The following is a 21,190-nucleotide window of genomic DNA, read 5'->3' on the forward strand; positions in this document are numbered from 1 at the left end:
AATGAACGTTAATTCAATTTTTTATTTGATGAATGCATAATGATGTTTTAATTGTGTTTTTGTTTCTTATCTAAACATATATTATACACTGATTTTGTTTATATCTAAGATTAGGGGTCAAAGAAATAATATCAAAGATTACTGTTACGTTTCAGTGCAGCAATAACATAAGTGCACAAGCACGTGTTTTAATATACGTCCGTTGTATTTTGCCTAAGGATTACTTATGATCTAATACCAATGTGAGACAAGGATTACACGTTTGGTCCAGAGCCATCAAAATAACTTTTGGTTTTCGTATTTGGATGGCTTGACTGTTTGGCATGCATTGTTTTGATAAAAATGCATAGAATACATTACCAAATAAACATACCTAAGATTGAAATTGGTAGTCATTGATTTAAATTTATTGGCAAATGTCTACGTTTTTAAACCTTTGATATGTCTGTTCGTATCAGGGAGTTACCTCCCCTTATCTATTGATCAATTTGGTTGTTTATTCTATTTTTATAAAGGTATGAAGACAAGCCAGGTTTAATGTTTACTCCTTTCGACAATGAATATTCTGTCAATAACAAAAGTGGACACATCATACGGGATAAGAAAAGTTGGTAATTTGTAATGAACATATTTATCAAAAACATACATGTATTTTAAGGTGTCATTTAAAAAAAATAATTCAAGTAATTTTATTGTACTCGGGGTGATTCGTTTAACTTTTGCATTAGACGCTATCTCTAAAGATATAATTTCAAACCTTTTTCTGATTTATTTCCTAAATGACTCTTTTTTAAATACAACAATTATTTTATGATTTTTTTGAGATTATCAAGTAATCTGTTAATGCATGTATATCGATGAAACAATCAACAACAATAACATTAAGATATCATGATAAAGTCAATATCTACAAATCCTTCATTAAGGCAGATTCTGAAGGGGTGACAAAAAACAAAGCCGTGACGTCAGGATTCGAGAATGGCCTGACACAATGGCGATATCCACTGGTTTTGCAGTACTGATTATTAGGTTTTAAAAAATCCTGAGATCCTATATATACCATACCGTATTCGAGTTCTGGCACATGTACGTACATCATGTGGGCTAGCAAACCCATTAATTTAATTATACCCTATTCGCAGAATCTATTTAACCGAAGACCAAATTCGTAGAAATATATATATATCAGATCCTTTGTTTGAGGACCTTGCACGCACTAATGCACCCGAGGTTTGAGTTGTTATGCAACACCTAAGTCTGCGTCGAACACACTAAAGTCGGTGCATATTCACTTGTGAAGATGGGCACAATATATTTAAAGGTGAGTTATTATTTGAGTCAAATATATATTTCGAAACATAATTGAATAATTCGGTAAATAACAATAGGTTCCACAGCGTATGCAGTATATGTGTAACTAATAACAAGAAATATATAAATGAATGACAAATATGTTTAATGGACATTTCCTATTTTTGTGAAAAGCGGCTTTGTACGCGGACTCTATGCAGACTGCAGGTGGGTTGACTGTTTGTATGTGTTATGAATATATTGAAATATATCTGTGACTCTTTAATATCATATGAATTCATTGTAATTTGTGTCTTACAGCTTTAATATGAACCCGACTTCAGCAGACGTCCTCGTAGTTAGTATGTCTACTCGAAAATCGGAGATGTCCATTACATTGTATAAATGTATAGCTAGACATTAAACAGTACCGACTCGTTATATAACTAAATGATCTCTTATTGAATTTTTACAGTTTCAATAAAAGCAATATATAGCATTGCCCAATTTGCCTGAATTTTGCGGCAGATGCATCAGGAATTACCTTAGATACTTTCATATTATATTTTTGTTTTAAAGATATTATTTTCAAATTAAATATTTTGATTTGCTACCGATATCACTCTAACCTGTTTTCGTTTTGATTTTTGTAATATTATGTTGTTTTGGGGCCTAGGTGCCCGGGTTGTTAAGATATCCTGACATATTACCACAAACCCTGTACCTCTGGGTCACGATTTCGAATCTCATGTGGAGCAGTTGCTAGGCACTGACCGCTGACGGGCGATTTTTTTTCTCTGGGAACTCCGGCTTTCCTCCACTAACAAACCTGGCACGTCCTTAAATGACCCTGACTGTTGATAGGACGTAAAGCTACAACAAAAAGTCCTTTTATAGTAGTCAACCGATGCATAGTATAAAAGATATTTAATTCACATGATACAACTACCGTGATGCACAAGCATTCTTCATTCAAAAGGTTCACATATACCTGATCATCTTACCTAGAGAATTAACACATTTTTTAAATTATCAGGAACAGAATTCTATCTCTGTTACTCATAAACAAAGGATTACCATTCTTTCATGTTTTTGAACAAAATGTACTCGTTTATTTGTATAATCATAATTGTTAACCCTTCATATTAAGAAAAGAAATAAATTTCAATAAAAGACAGATATAGTTTACTGCAGAGGAAGATTGGTTCTTTGGTTGATTGATTTTTCTATCATATTAACAATTGCCACTGTTTCTATATCGATAAATTAAGTTGGAGCAGATTTGTTTATTTCCCAATAACTTAAGTGCAGAGCGTGATCGGATTCGGTGCGTATGAATACCTGTAAACATTGGCGGACTTCCTTTGACATTCCACAAAATCATGTGTCAATTTTTACAAATAACACATGTACGAAACAATCGGAGATATACAATAAAACATATGTTATTGAGAGTGTTATTGCTATTTTACATGAATAAAATAACTGAAATATAAGAACTATTTTTGTGACGTCATAGAAAAAAGGGCGGATGAAGCTTTCAGTCAACGGCGCGCTTTTTCTAATTGGCTGTTGTGCACGGTTAAACATGACGGCAGTATAATTTTGACGGCGAATGGCACATGGTAAATGAATGTATCTGATGTTCTGGTAGATTTTATTGTTTAAAGAAAATATTGTAAATATAAGAATTAAAACTCTTACTTTGTTTTATTTATGAGATGATAAACCCAATGTAGCAATAGGTAAATTGCGCATAAACGCTTTGCGTTTACGCAATTTACCTCGTGCTACATTGGGTTTATCATCTCATAAATAAAGCATTGTATAACTTACATGTAACCGTTTATATACTCAATCGCCTTGTGTGTTTGTTTGAATCTTTCTACCATGTGAGGAGGTAGTATTTCCTTGCCAATATACAGCAAAAGCTATAAAACATCGGTTTCTGTTCTCACTGAGCGATAAGTGGGACGCCTGGTTTGCCCGTTGTCAAAATTGATTTGACCGGGTGGTAGACACGCCGATCAATTAAATTATTACGTGGTTTGTTCATAATAGAGCGTAAAAAACTTTAAGATTTGTCTCTAATTACGAATGATTCATCAATTACTATATACTCGTCTAATTGTACCTTGGTATTTAATTCTTGTTATAGATCTACAACGATCTGCTGTAAAAGCTGTATACCTATTTAAATTATTTTCGAGTCCTGACTACCTAAGTCAACAAAATTCTAAAAGAAATGCGTTACTGCAAAACATTTGTATGTCTACATGTTTAATCAACTGTGCTATTGTAAGTATAGAATGAATAATAAAGGGACTTTAACAAAGGCTTTGTAAATGGAAATAATGATACTGACAGGGCATTGTCACAGCGAAGCAGAACGAGTCATACAACAGTCCAGAAAAATAGTAATTAATGACATGCATTACAAAACTCATTTGTAAAAGTCAAACATTTATTCAGGTAACGATTTCGTACGTAATGAGCTCCGTAGCACACATTTGTATTTAGGAACAATGAAACACCTGTATTATATGTCCCCAAACAGAAATGGGTACATTAATGCGGACTTTTATAATTAACTTGGCACAACGACATACTTTGTTTTTGTCTACTCGAAAATCGGAGATGTCCATTACATTGTATAAATGTATAGCTAGACATTAAAGATGCTCCACCGCCGACAGAGCATAAATGATATTCATCATTTGAACAATAATTGGTGTTTAATCGTGTGTATATATGTCTAATTAACACAGAAAATAATATAAAATAATTTATTTTGCCTTTGGTGCATGCGCAATCAGTACTTCATTCCATATAGGATATAGTGCCACGGATTTTTTTCGGGATGCAAATAATTATTTTTCATATGTTTAACTTGAAGTAAAATTAGAAGCTCGACCTTTTCAATGGTGATAATGGTGTAAAGTAAGTATTTTTTGTAACCGAAGAAAATTACTAAATCGTCTGCTCCTGTTTTAGATAGTGAAAAAACACCATTTGTCAGCGGTGGAGCATCTTTAAACAGTACCGACTCGTTATATAACTAAATGATCTCTTATTGAATTTTTACAGTTTCAATAAAAGCAATATATAGCATTGCCCAATTTGCCTGAATTTTGCGGCAGATGCATCAGGAATTACCTTAGATACTTTCATATTATATTTTTGTTTTAAAGATATTATTTTCAAATTAAATATTTTGATTTGCTACCGATATCACTCTAACCTGTTTTCGTTTTGATTTTTGTAATAATATGTTGTTTTGGGGCCTAGGTGCCCGGGTTGTTAAGATATCCTGACATATTACCACAAACCCTGTACCTCTGGGTCACGATTTCGAATCTCATGTGGAGCAGTTGCTAGGCACTGACCGCTGACGGGCGATTTTTTTTCTCTGGGAACTCCGGCTTTCCTCCACTAACAAACCTGGCACGTCCTTAAATGACCCTGACTGTTGATAGGACGTAAAGCTACAACAAAAAGTCCTTTTATAGTAGTCAACCGATGCATAGTATAAAAGATATTTAATTCACATGATACAACTATCGTGATGCACAAGCATTCTTCATTCAAAAGGTTCACATATACCTGATCATCTTACCTAGAGAATTAACACATTTTTTTATTATCTGGAACCGAATTCTATCTCTGTTACTCATAAACAAAGGATTACCATTCTTTCATGTTTTTGAACAAAATGTACTCGTTTATTTGTATAATCATAATTTTTAACCCTTCATATTAAGAAAAGAAATAAATTTCAATAAAGGACAGATATAGTTTACTGCAGAGGAAGATTGGTTCTTTGGTTGATTGATTTTTTCTATCATATTAACAATTGCCACTGTTTCTGTATCGATAAATTAAGTTGGAGCAGATTTGTTTATTTCCCAATAACTTAAGTGCAGAGCGTGATCGGATTCGGTGCGTATGAATACCTGTAAACATTGGCGGACTTCCTTTGACATTCCACAAAATCATGTGTCAATTTTTACAAATAACACATGTACGAAACAATCGGAGATATACAACAAAACATATTTTATTGAGAGTGTTATTGCTATTTTACATGAATAAAATAACTGAAATATAAGAACTATTTTTGTGACGTCATAGAAAAAAATGGGCGAATGAAGCTGTCAGTCAACGGCGCGCTTTTTCTGAATGGCTGTTGTGCACGGTTAAACATGACAACAGTATAATTTTGACGGCGAATGGCACATGGTAAATGAATGTATCTGATGTTCTGGTAGATTTTATTGTTTAAAGAAAATATTGTAAATATAAGAATTAAAACTCTTACTTTGTTTTATTTATGAGATGATAAACCCAATGTAGCAATAGGTAAATTGCGCATAAACGCTTTGCGTTTACGCAATTTACCTCGTGCTACATTGGATTTATCATCTCATAAATAAAGCATTGTATAATTCCTACATGTAACCGTTTATATACTCTATCGCCTTGTGTGTTTGTTTGAATCTTTCTACCATGTGAGGAGGTAGTATTTCCTTGCCAATATACAGCAAAAGCTATAAAACATCGGTTTCTGTTCTCACTGAGCGATAAGTGGGACGCCTGGTTTGCCCGTTGTCAAAATTGATTTGACCGGGTGGTAGACACGCCGATCAATTAAATCATTATGTGGTTTGTACATGATAGAGCGTAAAAAACTTTAAGATTTGTCTCTAGTTACGAATGATTCATCAATTACTATATACTCGTCTAATTGTACCTTGGTATTTAATTCTTGTTATAGATCTACAAAGATCTGCTGTAAAAGCTGTATACCTATTTAAATTATTTTCGAGTCCTGACTACTTAAGTCAACAAAATTCTAAAAGAAATGCGTTTACTGCAAAACATTTGTATGTCTACATGTTTAATCAACTGTGCTATTGTAAGTATAGAATGAATAATAAAGGGACTTTAACAAAGGCTTTGTAAATGGAAATAATGATACTGACAGGGCATTGTCACAGCGAAGCAGAACGAGTCATACAACAGTCCAGAAAAATAGTAATTAATGACATGCATTACACAACTCTTTGTAAAAGTCAAACATTTATTCAGGTAACGATTGCGTACGTAATGAGCTCCGTAGCACACATTTGTATTTAGGAACAATGAAACACCTGTATTACATGTCCCCAAACAGAAATGGGTACATTAATGCGGACTTTTATAATTAACTTGGCACAACGACATACAAATGTACTTTATTTTTGGAGCTAACCCTTATATGCATGGCATGATGTATAAAACATAACCTCACCAACCACTGGTACGCGGTTACCTCTCCAACAATTAATACACAGTTACCTCAAGAACCACTAGTACATGCTTACCTAATTAACAACTAGTACAGGTTTCCTTTACAACCGCTAGTACAATTTTACCTCACCACCCACTAGTACACGTTTACCTCACCAACCACTAGTACAGGTTTACCTTTACAACCACTAGTACACGGTTACCTCACCAACCACTAGTAAAATTTTACTAACAACCACAAGTAAATGGTTACCTCGCCAACCACTAGAACACGTATATCTCACCATCCACTATAACACGTTTACTCACCAACCACTATTATACGGTTACCTCATCAACCACTAGTATACGGTTACCTCACTAACCACTGGTACACAGTTACCTCACCAACCCCTAGTACACGTTTTCCTCACCAACCACTAGAAAAAAAAATTACATCACCAACCACTAGTACACGTTAACCTCACCAACCACTAGTACACGTTCACCTCACCCACCACTAGAACACGTTAACCTCACCAACCACTTGTACACGTTAACCTCACCAACCACTTGTACACGTTAACCTCACCAACCACAAGTACAAGTAAACCTCACCAACCCTCATCAACCACTAGTACACTGTTACCTCACCAACCACTAGTACACTGTTACTTCACCAACCACTAGTACATGTTTACCTCACCAACCACTAGTACACGTTTACCTCACCAACCACTTGTACACGTTAACCTCATCAACCACTAGTACAAGTAAACCTCACCAACCCTCACCACCAACCACTAGTACACTGTTACCTCACCAACCACTAGTACACAGTTTCCTCACCAACCACTAGTACACGTTTACCTCACCAACCACTAGAACACGTTTACCTCATCAACCACTAGTACACTGTTACCTCACCAACCACTAGTACACTGTTACTTCACCAACCACTAGTACACTGTTATCTCACCAACCACTAGTACAACCTCACCTCACTAACTACTAGTACACGTTAACCTCACAACTGAAATTTTCCTTACCAACCACTAGTACACAGTTAACCTCACCAACCACTAGTTTACCTCACCACCACTAGTACACGTTATCCTCACCAACCACTAGAACACGTTACCTCACCACAACCACTAGTACACGTTCCTACCAACCACATATCTCACCAACCACTAGAACACGTTTACCTCACCAACCACTAGTACACGTTTATTAACCTCACCACCCACTAGTACACGTTTATCTCACCACCACTAGTGTACACGTTACCTCACCACCCACTAGTACACGTATATACCTCACCAACCACTAGAAACACGTGTACCTCACCAACCCACTAGTACACGTATATCTCACCAACCACTAGAACACGTTAACCTCAACAACCACTAGAACACGTTTACCTCACCAACCACTAGTACACGTTTACCTCACCACCACTAGTACACTTCTCACAACGTTACATATCTCACCAACCACTAATACACGTATACCTCACCAACCACTTGTACACGTTTACCTCATCACCAACCACTTGTACACGTGTTACCTCAACAACCACTAGTACACGTTTACCTCAACCAACCACTAGTACACGTTTACCTCACCAACCACTAGTACACGTATACACTCAACAACCACTAGTACACGTTTACCTCACCAACCACTAGTACACGTATATCTCAACAACCACTAGTACACGTTTACCTCACCAACCACTAGTACACGTTTACCTCACCAACCACTAGTACACGTTTACCTCAACAACCACTAGTACACGTTTACCTCACCAACCACTAGTACACGTTTACCTCACCAACCACTAGTACACGTATATCTCACCAACCACTAGTACACGTTTACCTCACCAACCACTAGTACAGTTATCTCACAACCACTAGTACACTATACCTCACCACCACTAGTACACGTTTACCTCACCAACCACTAGTACACGTTACCTCAACAACCACTAGTACACGTATACTCACCAACCACTAGTACACGTTTACCTCACCAACCACTAGTACACGTTTACTCACAACCACGTACACGTATATCTCACAACCACTAGTACACGTTACCTCACAACCACTAGTACACGTTTACCTCACCAACCACTTGTAACAGTTACCTCACAACCACTAGTACACGTTACCTCACCAACCACTAGTACACGTTATACCTCACCAACCACTAGTACACGTATATTCACCAACCACTAGTACACGTTACCTCACCAACCACTAGTAACCACGTTTACCTCACCAACCACTAGTACACGTTTACCTCACCAACCACTAGTACACGTTTATCTCACCAACCACTAGTACACGTTTACCTCACCAACCACTAGTACACGTATACCTCACCAACCACTAGTACACGTTACCTCACCAACCACTAGTACACGTTATACCTCACCAACCACTAGTACACGTTATCTCACCAACCACTAGTACACGTTTACCTCACCAACCACTAGTACACGTTTACCTCACAACCACTAGTACACGTTACCTCACCAACACTAGTACACGTTTACCTCACCAACCACTAGTACACGTTACCTCACCAACCACTAGTACACGTTACCTCACACACACACTAGTACTCTACCAACCACTAGTACACGTTTACCTCACCAACCACTAGTACACGTTTACCTCACCAACCACTAGTACACGTTTACCTCACCAACCACTAGTACAGTATTACCTCACCAACCACTAGTACACGTTTACCTCACCAACCACTAGTACACGTTTACCTCACCAACCACTAGTACACGTTTACCTCACCAACCACTAGTACACGTTTACCTCACCAACCACTAGTACACGTTTATCTCAACAACCACTAGTACACGTTACCTCACCAACCACTAGTACACGTTTACCCTCACCAACCACTAGTACACGTTTATACCTCACACAGTTTCTCACCAACCACTAGTACACGTTTACCTCACCAACCACTAGTACACGTATATCTCAACAACCACTAGTACACTGTTACCTCACCAACCACGTACACGTAATACCTCACACAACACTAATACACGTATACCTCACCAACCACTTGAACACGTTTACCTCACCAACCACTTGTACACGTGTACCTCAACAACCACTAGTACACAGTTTCCTCACCACCACTAGAACACGTTTACCTCACCAACCACTAGTACACGTATATCTCAACAACCACTAGTACACTGTTACCTCACCAACCACTAGTACACGTATATCTCAACAACCACTAGTACACGTATATCTCAACACAACACTAGTACACGTATACCTCACCAACCACTTGTACACGTTTACCTCACCAACCACTAGTACACGTATATCTCAACAACCAGAGTAGTACACGTATATCTCAACAACCACTAGTACACGTATACCTCACCAACCACTTGTACACGTTTACCTCACCAACCACTAGTACACGTATATCTCAACAACCACTAGTACACGTTTACCTCACCACCACTAGTACACGTTACCTCACCACCACGTTACTCACCAACCCTTAGTACACGTTTCCTCACTAACCACTAGTACACGTATACCTTTACCAACCAACTAGTACAAGGTTACTTCACCAGCCACTAGAACACGGTTACCTCACCAACCACTAGAGCCCGTTAACCTCACCAACCACTAGTACACGTATATCTCAACAACCACTAGTACTCGTTTAGCTCACCAAACCACTAGTACACGTATACCTCACCAACCACTAGTACACGTTTACCTCACCAACCACTAGTACACGTTTACCTCACAACCACTAGTACACGTATATCTCAACAACCACTAGTACACGTTTACTCGTTTAGCTCACCACCACATACTACACGTTAACCTCATCAACCACTAGTACACGTATATCTCAACAACCACTAGTACTCGTTTAGCTCACCAACCACTAGTTCAACCTCACCTCACCAACTACTAGTACACGTTAAAGTGTACACGGAATGGAAAATGATATTAAGATATGTTATTCTGTTTGATCTCCTGACAAGAATGTTGAAAACCGCATCAAAATCGGCCGCTTCGTACGAGTACGCCCTCCGTAGTGCTCGATTTTTACCTGTATTTCAACTGCTAATCAGCTGGGAATCGGCCGCTCACGCTGATTTGGGGAATAACTGGATATGACGTCACGAGGACAACGGCAGTGAGGTGTTTGGTAGTGGGGTTATAGCACAAAGGTGGACATATATGTATTCCTAAAATGGGGTTACGAGAATTTTACAGATATATATACAGTTATGGTGAGGATTTAATTATGTATAAAATAGGAAATATTGCAACTGAAATCATGCTAAATACATAAGTAGATTAGTGGAAATTATAAGTTAATTATGTTTCTGGTATAAGCCAGGTGTACCTTGTGTAAAAACTTTTAAGTAGAGATCTTATCTCTGTTTTAACAGCTTACTAAATTATCAAACCTGGGGAATATTCAATTTTCATAATGTCATATAAAAAGAGACGAATTCGAAAAATGATGGTCATATAATTATCCATTTGAATATGTTTCTGTATAAATAAAAATTCACTTGGCCTATGGATTTCAAGAATCAGCATAACGAAAAGAAAATGTGTAAAATGTATATCATAGTTCAATACACGTAAATATCATAGACATAAATTGGTAGGGGAGTAAATAAAAAAAATAAACCACTTGAGAAATTGAATTTAAAATACATAATTCATTTATAGCTGTAACGAGTCTATCTTCCTTTTATAGCTACATGTACATGTACATGTATGAGAACATATGTTATTTTAACAATATTCAACAGTACATTTATTGGTCATATAGATTAGTATTTATATAATGATCGATATTGACCGAAATTCACAAAGAATTGGATATCCAAAATCTAGCAACTACCAGAAATATCAAAATTCTGACATTGTGCATCATATTTGCATTGTTCTTTCTCGACATGCCATTTGTAAATAATTTTGTAGTTTCTGTTATAAAAAATACATATACTTATAGCTAGAAATATATATATACGAGACAAATGTATACATTGGTCATTCTGAAATATACAATTATGTATACATTTAGTGATTTATACACTTGTTATATGTTATGTTCGAACGGTATATATTTTACTGTAAACCAAGGATTTATAAGTGTAAACAAAAATGACATAATACAACAATAAAATGATGGTCCATCGCTAACTTACCTGTGATCTTACTTTTGACACCTGACGTGAGCTAATCAACGAAGCGTGACAGGTCACTAAACACCTTTCTTACGTAATCTGGTTATTAGCCCCCTCATTAGTCTCGGTTGACCACGCGTTTTAGTTACTGCAGTATACAGGTAAAGAGATAAACGCAGCACGAAATTGGCTATTCGGAAGTTCTGATTTTGTTCTGTACTTGATATCTGCAACTTGAATTAGACTTAGACATCTTCAGTCTTTTTTTCGTCTGACTCGTGCATGATTTATTTTTTTTTCAATTAAAGACACTAATAAATGAACTTGAGCGAAATATCAACAAGTCGTCGGATGTATTGTATTAAATGAAAGCTGAATGTATTTCGTCAAAAGAATGGATCGATTTAAGATAAAATGCAATAAGTAGATGCATTTACATATATGCAAAAAATTCTATTTAGAATCATAACTTCATTCGTATGGGTAGGTTATATGAAAAAGTCAGTAATTTGTAACGCGGGTTTGACCAGTACAACGACCCGAGTCGGGTTTTGGATAAATCAAGTCAAGAATCCTTTACATAATATTCATGTATATGTGGTTCCAAATACCGTAGATTTTGTAACGTACGTGGATTATTTACACACATTCTATATTGTGTATAAATTGTGCAGTAATTGCGCAGAAATGGTCATTTATCTTACGACAGGTACATCAATATATGCATGGTATAAATCCCTATTTTTCAAGCGAATTCCAAACTCATATCTGTGATTGAGGATAATATTAAATAGGTATCCGGATATGTACACAGGTACATGTGTCTGTAAAAATCGATATTTACAAACATGATAGTTTATATTAGATGGCAGGACACAGAAAATCGCAACTCTATCTTATGCGAGTAGAGTATCGTAGGTCCCGTTGTCCTCGTGACGTCACAGGTCAGGGGTCCCGAATCGGGGTCAATGGCTTGGGGCTTCAGTGTGTTCTAGAGAAAAGTCGCATTATCTCTAAATACCGTATTCGCTATGAAACTCGTACTTTCTCCATTCTAAATTTTATACAATGACACATTTTATCAAGCCTTATATACCAAAACCATTCCGTGCACACTTTAACCTCACCAACCACTAGTACAAATTTACCTTACCAACCACTAGTACACAGTTTCCTCACCAACCACTAGTACACGTATATCTCACCATCCACTATAACACGTTTACCTAACCAACCACTAGTACACGGTTACCTCACCATCCATTAGTACACGTTAACCTCACCAACCACTAGTACACGTTTACTTCACTAACCACTTGTACACGTTAACCTCACAACCACTAGTTCACGTTTACCTTACCAACCACTAGTACACGTCTACCTCACCAACCACTAGTACACGTTTACCTCAACAAGCACTAGTACACGTTTTCTCACCAACCACTAGTACACGTATACCTCATCAACCACTAGTACACGTTAACCCCACCAAGCACTAGTACACGTTTTCTCACAAACCACTATTACACGTATACCTCACCAACCACTAGTACACGTTAACCTCACCAAGCACTGGTACATGTTTACCTCACCAACCACCAGTACAAGGTTACCTCACCAGCCACTAGTACACGTATACCTCACCAACCACTAGTACACGTTAACATCACCAAGCACTAGTACACGTTTACCTCACTAACCACTAGTACACGTATACCTTACCAACCACTAGTACAAGGTTACTTCACCAGCCACTAGAACACGGTTACCTCACCAACCACTAGAGCCCGTTAACCACACAAACCACTAGTACATGCTTATCTTACCAACCACTTGTACACGTTAATTTTACCAACCACTAATACACGGTTAACTCACTATCCCAGTACATGATTATCTCACCAACCACTAGTACACGGTTACCTCAAAAACCAAAACAGAGTTGATATTCAAAGTAAAAACTAACTATACCTCTACACAATCAGTTTTACCACTACAGGTACTTTTATTGTCCAAATTGATTACCGTATAACGCGGAATATCCATAATGCTTTTTAACTGTAAGTGTTTTCTGTTTATTCTTGGACGGCGATTCCATTAATACATTAAAAATCTTTGATTTTACATTTTTGCTTTTCCGCAGGACCTACGAAACGACGACTGTTCACACACAACATGTCCTGTTATACGTAATCCTTTCTATTTTTCAGAATGCGTCCGTGAGAATCTTTCTATTAGTTACGCTGGCTAAGTTGACCTTTTGTCAGAACTACTGGGAGGACACGCGGACTGGGAAGATTCCAGCCTGTCTGACCACTACCTGTGACAGGGGACAGGATGTATGTGAGTGCTACCTCACCATTGAACACCGTTTAACAATGATGAATGAGGAGTCACAATCATTGGTGATTCCATCTGGAGGACGATTATACGAATATGATAAAAGAAGAACACCAATTGAAAACACCATTGAACTCCCTTTCATCTTAACCGCAGATGGTAATACCTCTCGTCTTGTAATAGCAATAAATCGGCGTTTCCCAGGTCCAATGATCACGGCATACGAGGATCAAACTATCATTGTTCATGTCCGCAATTTGATGCATACTGATAGTACCACAGTACATTGGCATGGCATACACCAACAAGGAACCACGTATTCTGACGGCGTCGCATACGTTTCACAATGTCCGCTTGGACACGGCCAGGAGTTCACATACAAATTTAAAGCAAAGCCGCATGGAACAAGCTTTTATCATGCTCACATCGGGGACCAAAGGACCATGGGGTTATACGGCGCTCTCATTATATATCCTAAACAGGAACTCCCTTCGACAACACGCGCTGAGCACGTGGCTGTATTGCAGGACTGGAACCATGATGATGATGCCGCCACATTATACCAACGCATGTTGTTTGGTGTCTTCTATCAAGATAGTCAAACGCGGTACGATCCAACAGCATCTAAAGATGGGGGACAGTTCAGCCGATTTTTGTTCCACTCTGGGCTAGTAAATGGGAAGGGTCGTTATTACAGGTCTAATAACCAGCATAACGAGGCTCCCCTTACCACGTTTGATGTCATAAGAGACAAATGGTACACGTTCAGGGTAATCAGTGCCGCAACTCTTTATCCATTTCTTGTTTATGTCACCGGCCATCCACAACTCACGCTTATCGCGTCGGATGGGTTTGCCCTTCAGGACATGGTCGTCAACGCCTTTATCATCAACCCAGGGGAGAGATATGATTTCAAGATATTTACAAATAAGAGGGACGGTAATTATATGCTTGTAGCCAGAACTCTTGAAAAGGACAAATTCCATGTTGCTGAAGCTATAATCCACTACAGCACGGTTGCGGTAAACATCAACCCAACTGTACCTGTTCCTCTCTATTGTTCAATAACTCAGAAATGCACGATCTTCAACTGTCCATACCGTAGTGTTACAAATGATGACCACGTATGCTTAACATTTAACGATGCAAGGACAAACGATTTCAATTCCAAACCGGAAGATGTTGCTTCTATCGATCAGGAATATTTCTTTAACTTTGCTTTTCCAGGAGAGGTAGGCTATACCCCTGGCTCGGTTAACGGCCGGCAGTTCGTCCCTCCTATCGCGCCGCTGTATTCGCAGCCTGGTGATCTAGATACCGCCTGTCCTGCAAATTGTGCTGACAATAATCTATGTTCCTGTTCATATACACAGGAAATTGAGAACGGAAAGGTGTACCAGTTCACATTAACTAACCTTGGCAACGGGAAGGGATGGTCACACCCAGTGCATTTACACGGACATTCCTTTTACGTCATGAAGATGGGTTTTGGCATGTTTAATACTAATGGAGTCCTCTACGATTCTACACCAGATATATCTTGTAGAATAGGATCAAAAGGTTTCTGTAACAGTCCAGTTTGGAAAAACGAGACTTGGAATAATGGTAACGTTCCTGGTCTTGTCCTTGACGGAGCTGCACAGAAAGATACCGTTATCGTTCCCACCCACGGTTATGTCGTAATCAGATTCAAAGCCGACAATCCAGGAGCCTGGTTCTTCCATTGCCATATTGACTTGCACAACACAAACGGAATGGGGATGGTGATCATCGAGTCACCGACAATGTATCCTGCCATACCGAAGAACTTCCCTATCTGTGGAGCATTCAAGATAGATAACATCAAAACCCCAGTTGGTATGTATTCTACCTTCACGCGGAAACATTGCTAAAACATGTTGACTGTTTTAAACTGATCTAATTTGCGACACCCCATGGCACAGATAAATATAGAGAAATATAAATTATAGAGTTACAAATATATCACATGAAGGTACGGATGGCAATCTCGACCAATTTACTGTTCGAATAAGCGGTCAGTTTATTACTCAAATATTTCGGATATAACATTACTGCTAAGGATCTTTGGATTACTACACTCCGTTGATCGAGCTAATTATCTCGCTGGGGTAACGTACTCACCCACCAGCGATTGAATCGCCGTCGAATTTCCTTCGCAGGTATCGTTAAGTATAATTCCCAAGTCCTTACGTCGGCGACCATGTAATTTAATTCATTAATTGTTGAGTATAGGATTACCTTATTGTATCTTTATAAAAAGGAGGATCGCGTCATAATCCAATAATGTGAAGATAATGAATTTCATGTATTTAAATACGCGAAATGATATCAGAATTTTAATGGGTATGCTTGATTATCGCCGCATGTAATTGAGTCATATTTCTGTCGGCTGGTTAGAACCCTTGACACTGAGCCTGTTATCAAAGCAGAATCATTAAATGTAGTTACTTGATTCCAAACCACTTGAAGATATTTTACAATATTTTAAAAACAATTACATACATATGTATACATACACTGTAAATGATCCTTGCATGATGCCAGAAGTTTTGCTATTGAGAAATCTTTTTTTTCTTTTGTGGATGAATAGACATAGTACCCACCTGGGATTTGATCTTAAATGGCTATAGTCATACAAATTTATTTTACAACCCTAGGCAATACGATGTAGGTCATATGCAGTTAAAACTAAGGTCTTACCATTGTTAAGATGGGCTAGTTTTTAGGAAAGTTAGATATTTTTGTAGATGTATTTATTTTATTGTTTGTACAAATAATGGGGTATTAACAGTTTTATTTTGGATGAATATTTATTTATATTAATAATAAATTATTTTCAGGAATTTCCTCAGGCTGCTACTCAGGTTTCGACAGTTTCCTATTCCTGATGACTGGGATCATAATACTTTCCGTAATGAAGTAAGAACTGAAACCAAAGACTTTTTGTGACAATGAAACAACCACCACAACATTTTTTTTTGTGTATGTTACTTTAAGTTTTGGTTTTAGATGGTATGTTTACCTTTTAATTACATTGGCGTTAAAATGATAGATTTGATGACAGCAAAACACAAACAGTAACGAAACCTTACATTATATATATATAGGTTTTATATTTAGTTCGCGTTTAATTTACCGCTGAGTTTAGTAACGAACATTCCAAGTGATGAAGGTTGAGAGAAGACGCACTTTCCGGATTACTTACCGATCTACAGTCAGTATCTGAAAACTGAACCCCTTTATTTTGAACCCAAACCAAGCGATCAACCATATCTCGCTTTATTAGTTACACTTACAAACATATCTGGTTTCACACTTATAAATTATATCTGTTTATTAGTTACACTTACAAACATATCTGGTTTCACACTTAAAAATCATATCTGTTTTATTAGTTACACTTACAAACATATCTGGTTTCACACTTATAAATTATATCTGTTTTATTAGTTACACTTACAAACATATCTGGTTTCACACTTATAAATCATATCTGTTTTATTAGTTACACTTACAAACATATCTGGTTTCACACTTATAAATCATATCTGTTTTATTAGTTACACTTACAAACATATCTGGTTTCACACTTATAAATCATATCTGTTTTATCAGTTACACTTACAAACATATCTGGTTTTACAATTATAAATCATATCTGTTTTATTAGTTACACTTACAAACATATCTGGATTTATGAGTTACACTTACACATATATCATGTCTTTACCTGTCACACAAACACATCTTGCTTTATTAATCCAACTTGAAAACTATTTAGCACTAATAAACATATTACAAACATACATGTATATATGTAATGTATCTAGGGCTGTGTTGTCGCTGTGATTATTTTAACACAAATTCTGTTTTTTGTCTCCTATAGAGCAACACCAGCCTACTTCTTAGAAATCTTATAAAAGAATCTCAACTTTTACCAAGAAAATCTTGTTTACGTAGTGATGTCACAAGGCTGCACTGCATGGATAGTCATGTAATACAGCCTCAGCTAACATAAGTGTTTTGTATGATACAAACCAGCATAACGCCCGTATAAAAGGGTGAAATATAGGTGTGTGCAAGGATTTCTATACGTCCTTGGTGTGTGATATTAAGTAACATACAATATTCTGTGTCAATGACATGTAAAATGTACATAATTTCATCAAAATGGTTTTAATTATTAAAATGTAGCAATACAACTAGTTCGATAATTTATAAGCTAACCTTTGATATAAACTAATAAATGTAATCACTCTCTGGACGATTTTCAAATTTTCAAACATTGTAATTGTTGTAGATAAGTTTTGTTTTCAAAACGTAGAGCGTCTTATCGAACTTAATTAAATCATGTATTAAACATTGATATTTTTAAATGAGAAAGGTCTCAGAACAATTTCTGACTAAAACTGATTACATGTAACATTAAATAAAACCTGAAAATATTATCGATTAATGTATGGCATAGACATGTGCTTTGTGTGAATTGTGTTTTAATCGTAAATTCAATATGTGAAGTTTACACTTTCGATTAGATAATTATATCTTAATATTTATATTTATCTGTTGTTTTTTTCAAATTACTGTTTGTACTAATGAAAGTTAAGTCCTTTCTTATGCTCTTCGTCATATTTGAAATAAATTCAAACATAAATTTTGGAATGTAAACCATTTCTTTTACAAGATGTACAGCAGACGTTAACTTGTTAGGTAAATATAATCAGCAAATTAGCTATAGACACAAGACTGTAAATAACTTACCGTTTTCTAAGATAACCTGATCAAACATATAACAAATCAATTAAAATCATAATACTATCTAATATCAATATTCTGATATATAAACACGTGTTCAACTTTAAAGGGACAATTCATTCTAAGAGAACATTAAAATTTGTACATATATCGGAAAAACCCAGTTCTAATGGAATTTAGATCAGTCGGTTTTACTGTGATGTGCCTGAAAAGCCCATGGTGGTGACATGTGTGTGAAATTTTCAAACTCGCTCGCTGTCCGCCATCACACATTGTGGTCGAACTTCTTGTATGCCGAACCCTGTCCCTTGCTCGTAGAGTAATGCAACTTTTGTCTATAACTGCTCAAATCGCTCTGACTATAGTTTGTTTACCTTATTAGGTGAATTATCTTGCCTCAAAATCATTTTATCACCTTCGCAGTGGTTATGTAGTTCATTTGTTTAACGTGCGTGACTTTGGCTCGGGTATAGGTACAGCGCCCATATTCTACCTGCTTAATCGTATTGATCAACGATTTGTTATTTCAACGATATTAATTAAAATACTTAACAATGACGTGGAATTTGTCAATGTTTAACGTTATTTGTCTCATAAGAAATATAGAACAATACATTTATATCATATTTCACTTCTTGGTTATGTAAAAGAATTAGCCTGAGTGAATTGTCCCTTTAACCTTGACATACGAATGAGTCATAAATGATATCACGGGGAGATAAATGATCATAAAAAGCATATATCAATGTTTAAAACATCTTCACTGTTATGCACAAAGGTGTGTGTATAAGGGAAATTTTGATACGATATTTCAAATGGTAAAGTAAACTATAATACCAGTGTGTAGTTGTAGCAACTATATATACAATGTACGTTGTGGTTTTTTTCTTTGTTTGTTTGTTTGTTTGTTTGATTTATTAACGTCCTATTAACAGCTATGGTCATGTAAGGACGGCCTCCCATGTATGCGGTGTGTTGCGTGTATGTTGTGCGAGGTGCGTGTTTTGGGAGACTGCGGTATGTTCGTTTTGTGTCTTCTTGTATAGTGGAACTGTTGCCCTTTTTATAGTGCTATATCACTGAAGCATGCCGCCGAAGACACCAAGCAACACACCCCACCCGGTCACATTGTACTGACAACGGGCGAACCAGTCGTCCCACTCCCTGTATGCTGAACGCTAAGCAGGAGCAGAAACTACCACTTTTATAGACTTTGGTGTGTCTCGGCCAGGGGACAGAACCCAGAGCCTTCCTCACAGGGGCGAACGCTCAACTCAAGGCCAAAAGTGAGGCGGTGCCAAGGGAGGCATTAGGAAAGATAAAGTCAGTTAGGAAGAAGAGAAAAGATAAGATCCTAAATTTAGTCGCCTTTTACGATCATGCAATAGGGGCAGCAGGTACAATTCTAACGCCCTACCTGCAGGGCAGTTTTTTTCTATACATATTTATATTTACATAGCATAGCGTATATGTGTTGTTATTTTTGTTGTATTAAGTTTTATGTGTATGTAACACATTAAACATACTACGTGGACAATGGAAACGTCGTTCAAAATATAGGCCATAATGACTTTCACCTTGCAGTTCCACCTTCAATTTTTATGAAGTTGTTCTAGCTCTTTACGTTTTTTTTTGTAATAATCATGTTGTTTTGATGTTGTTTATTAATGTTGATTGTTTACAGAATACAGAGTTAATATGTAGCTTCTTACTAGAATATTCTTATTTGAAGTTCAATCTTTCACCGACAAATAATAAATTAGACAAGTAATTCCGCTCCACTACGATTCTCTACGACACGCTCTAATAAACCTCATCATGACCCCTTATCTAGAATCGGAACATCTCGGTACCTACTGTTTGCTGTGATATTTACTGATGCTTAGCGTAGAGCATCATAGTAGAGCGGATTAATCTTTCCTTAATTAAAAACAGAACTATAATGATTATGAAGCCAAGTTATCTGAATTTGCAATAATTTCCTTTCGTAATATGACAAGATGAATCCTCGTTATCGCTTTTTACCCTATAACTTTACTTAAAAGGCTTGACAGCTGCATGGAGCATGGTGGTTACACCATTTATTATGTATATAATTCTGTCATCCATCAGTTTCATTTCGGAATATTTTTGTCAGTGGTTTAAGAAAATGGGATATTGGCAATAAGTTACATGTCTATACACTCGCCCTCTCAACAAAATCATCTATCCAACACCATTGGTGACAAAGGAAGTCTACCGTAACATTAAAAAAAACCATTTAAAAGTACAACAAACACTTAAATTTCATCTGCT

General features: G+C 36.8%; 1 protein-coding gene across 1 annotated transcript; it reads left to right on the forward strand.

Annotated features, from left to right (window-relative positions):
* The first annotated feature begins 1,183 nt into the window (after window positions 1-1,183).
* Window positions 1,184-20,942, forward strand: LOC138317547 (uncharacterized). The gene is made up of 3 exons (XM_069259297.1): window positions 1,184-1,321; window positions 13,990-15,976; window positions 16,981-20,942. Exons 1-3 carry the CDS (start codon window positions 1,301-1,303, stop codon window positions 17,061-17,063), a joined length of 2,091 nt encoding a protein of 696 aa, XP_069115398.1. The 5' UTR covers window positions 1,184-1,300; the 3' UTR covers window positions 17,064-20,942.
* Window positions 20,943-21,190: the final 248 nt, after the last annotated feature.

The sequence above is a fragment of the Argopecten irradians genome, chromosome 3 (assembly GCF_041381155.1).
Source record: "Argopecten irradians isolate NY chromosome 3, Ai_NY, whole genome shotgun sequence".
NCBI classification, from domain to species: Eukaryota; Metazoa; Mollusca; class Bivalvia; order Pectinida; family Pectinidae; genus Argopecten; species Argopecten irradians.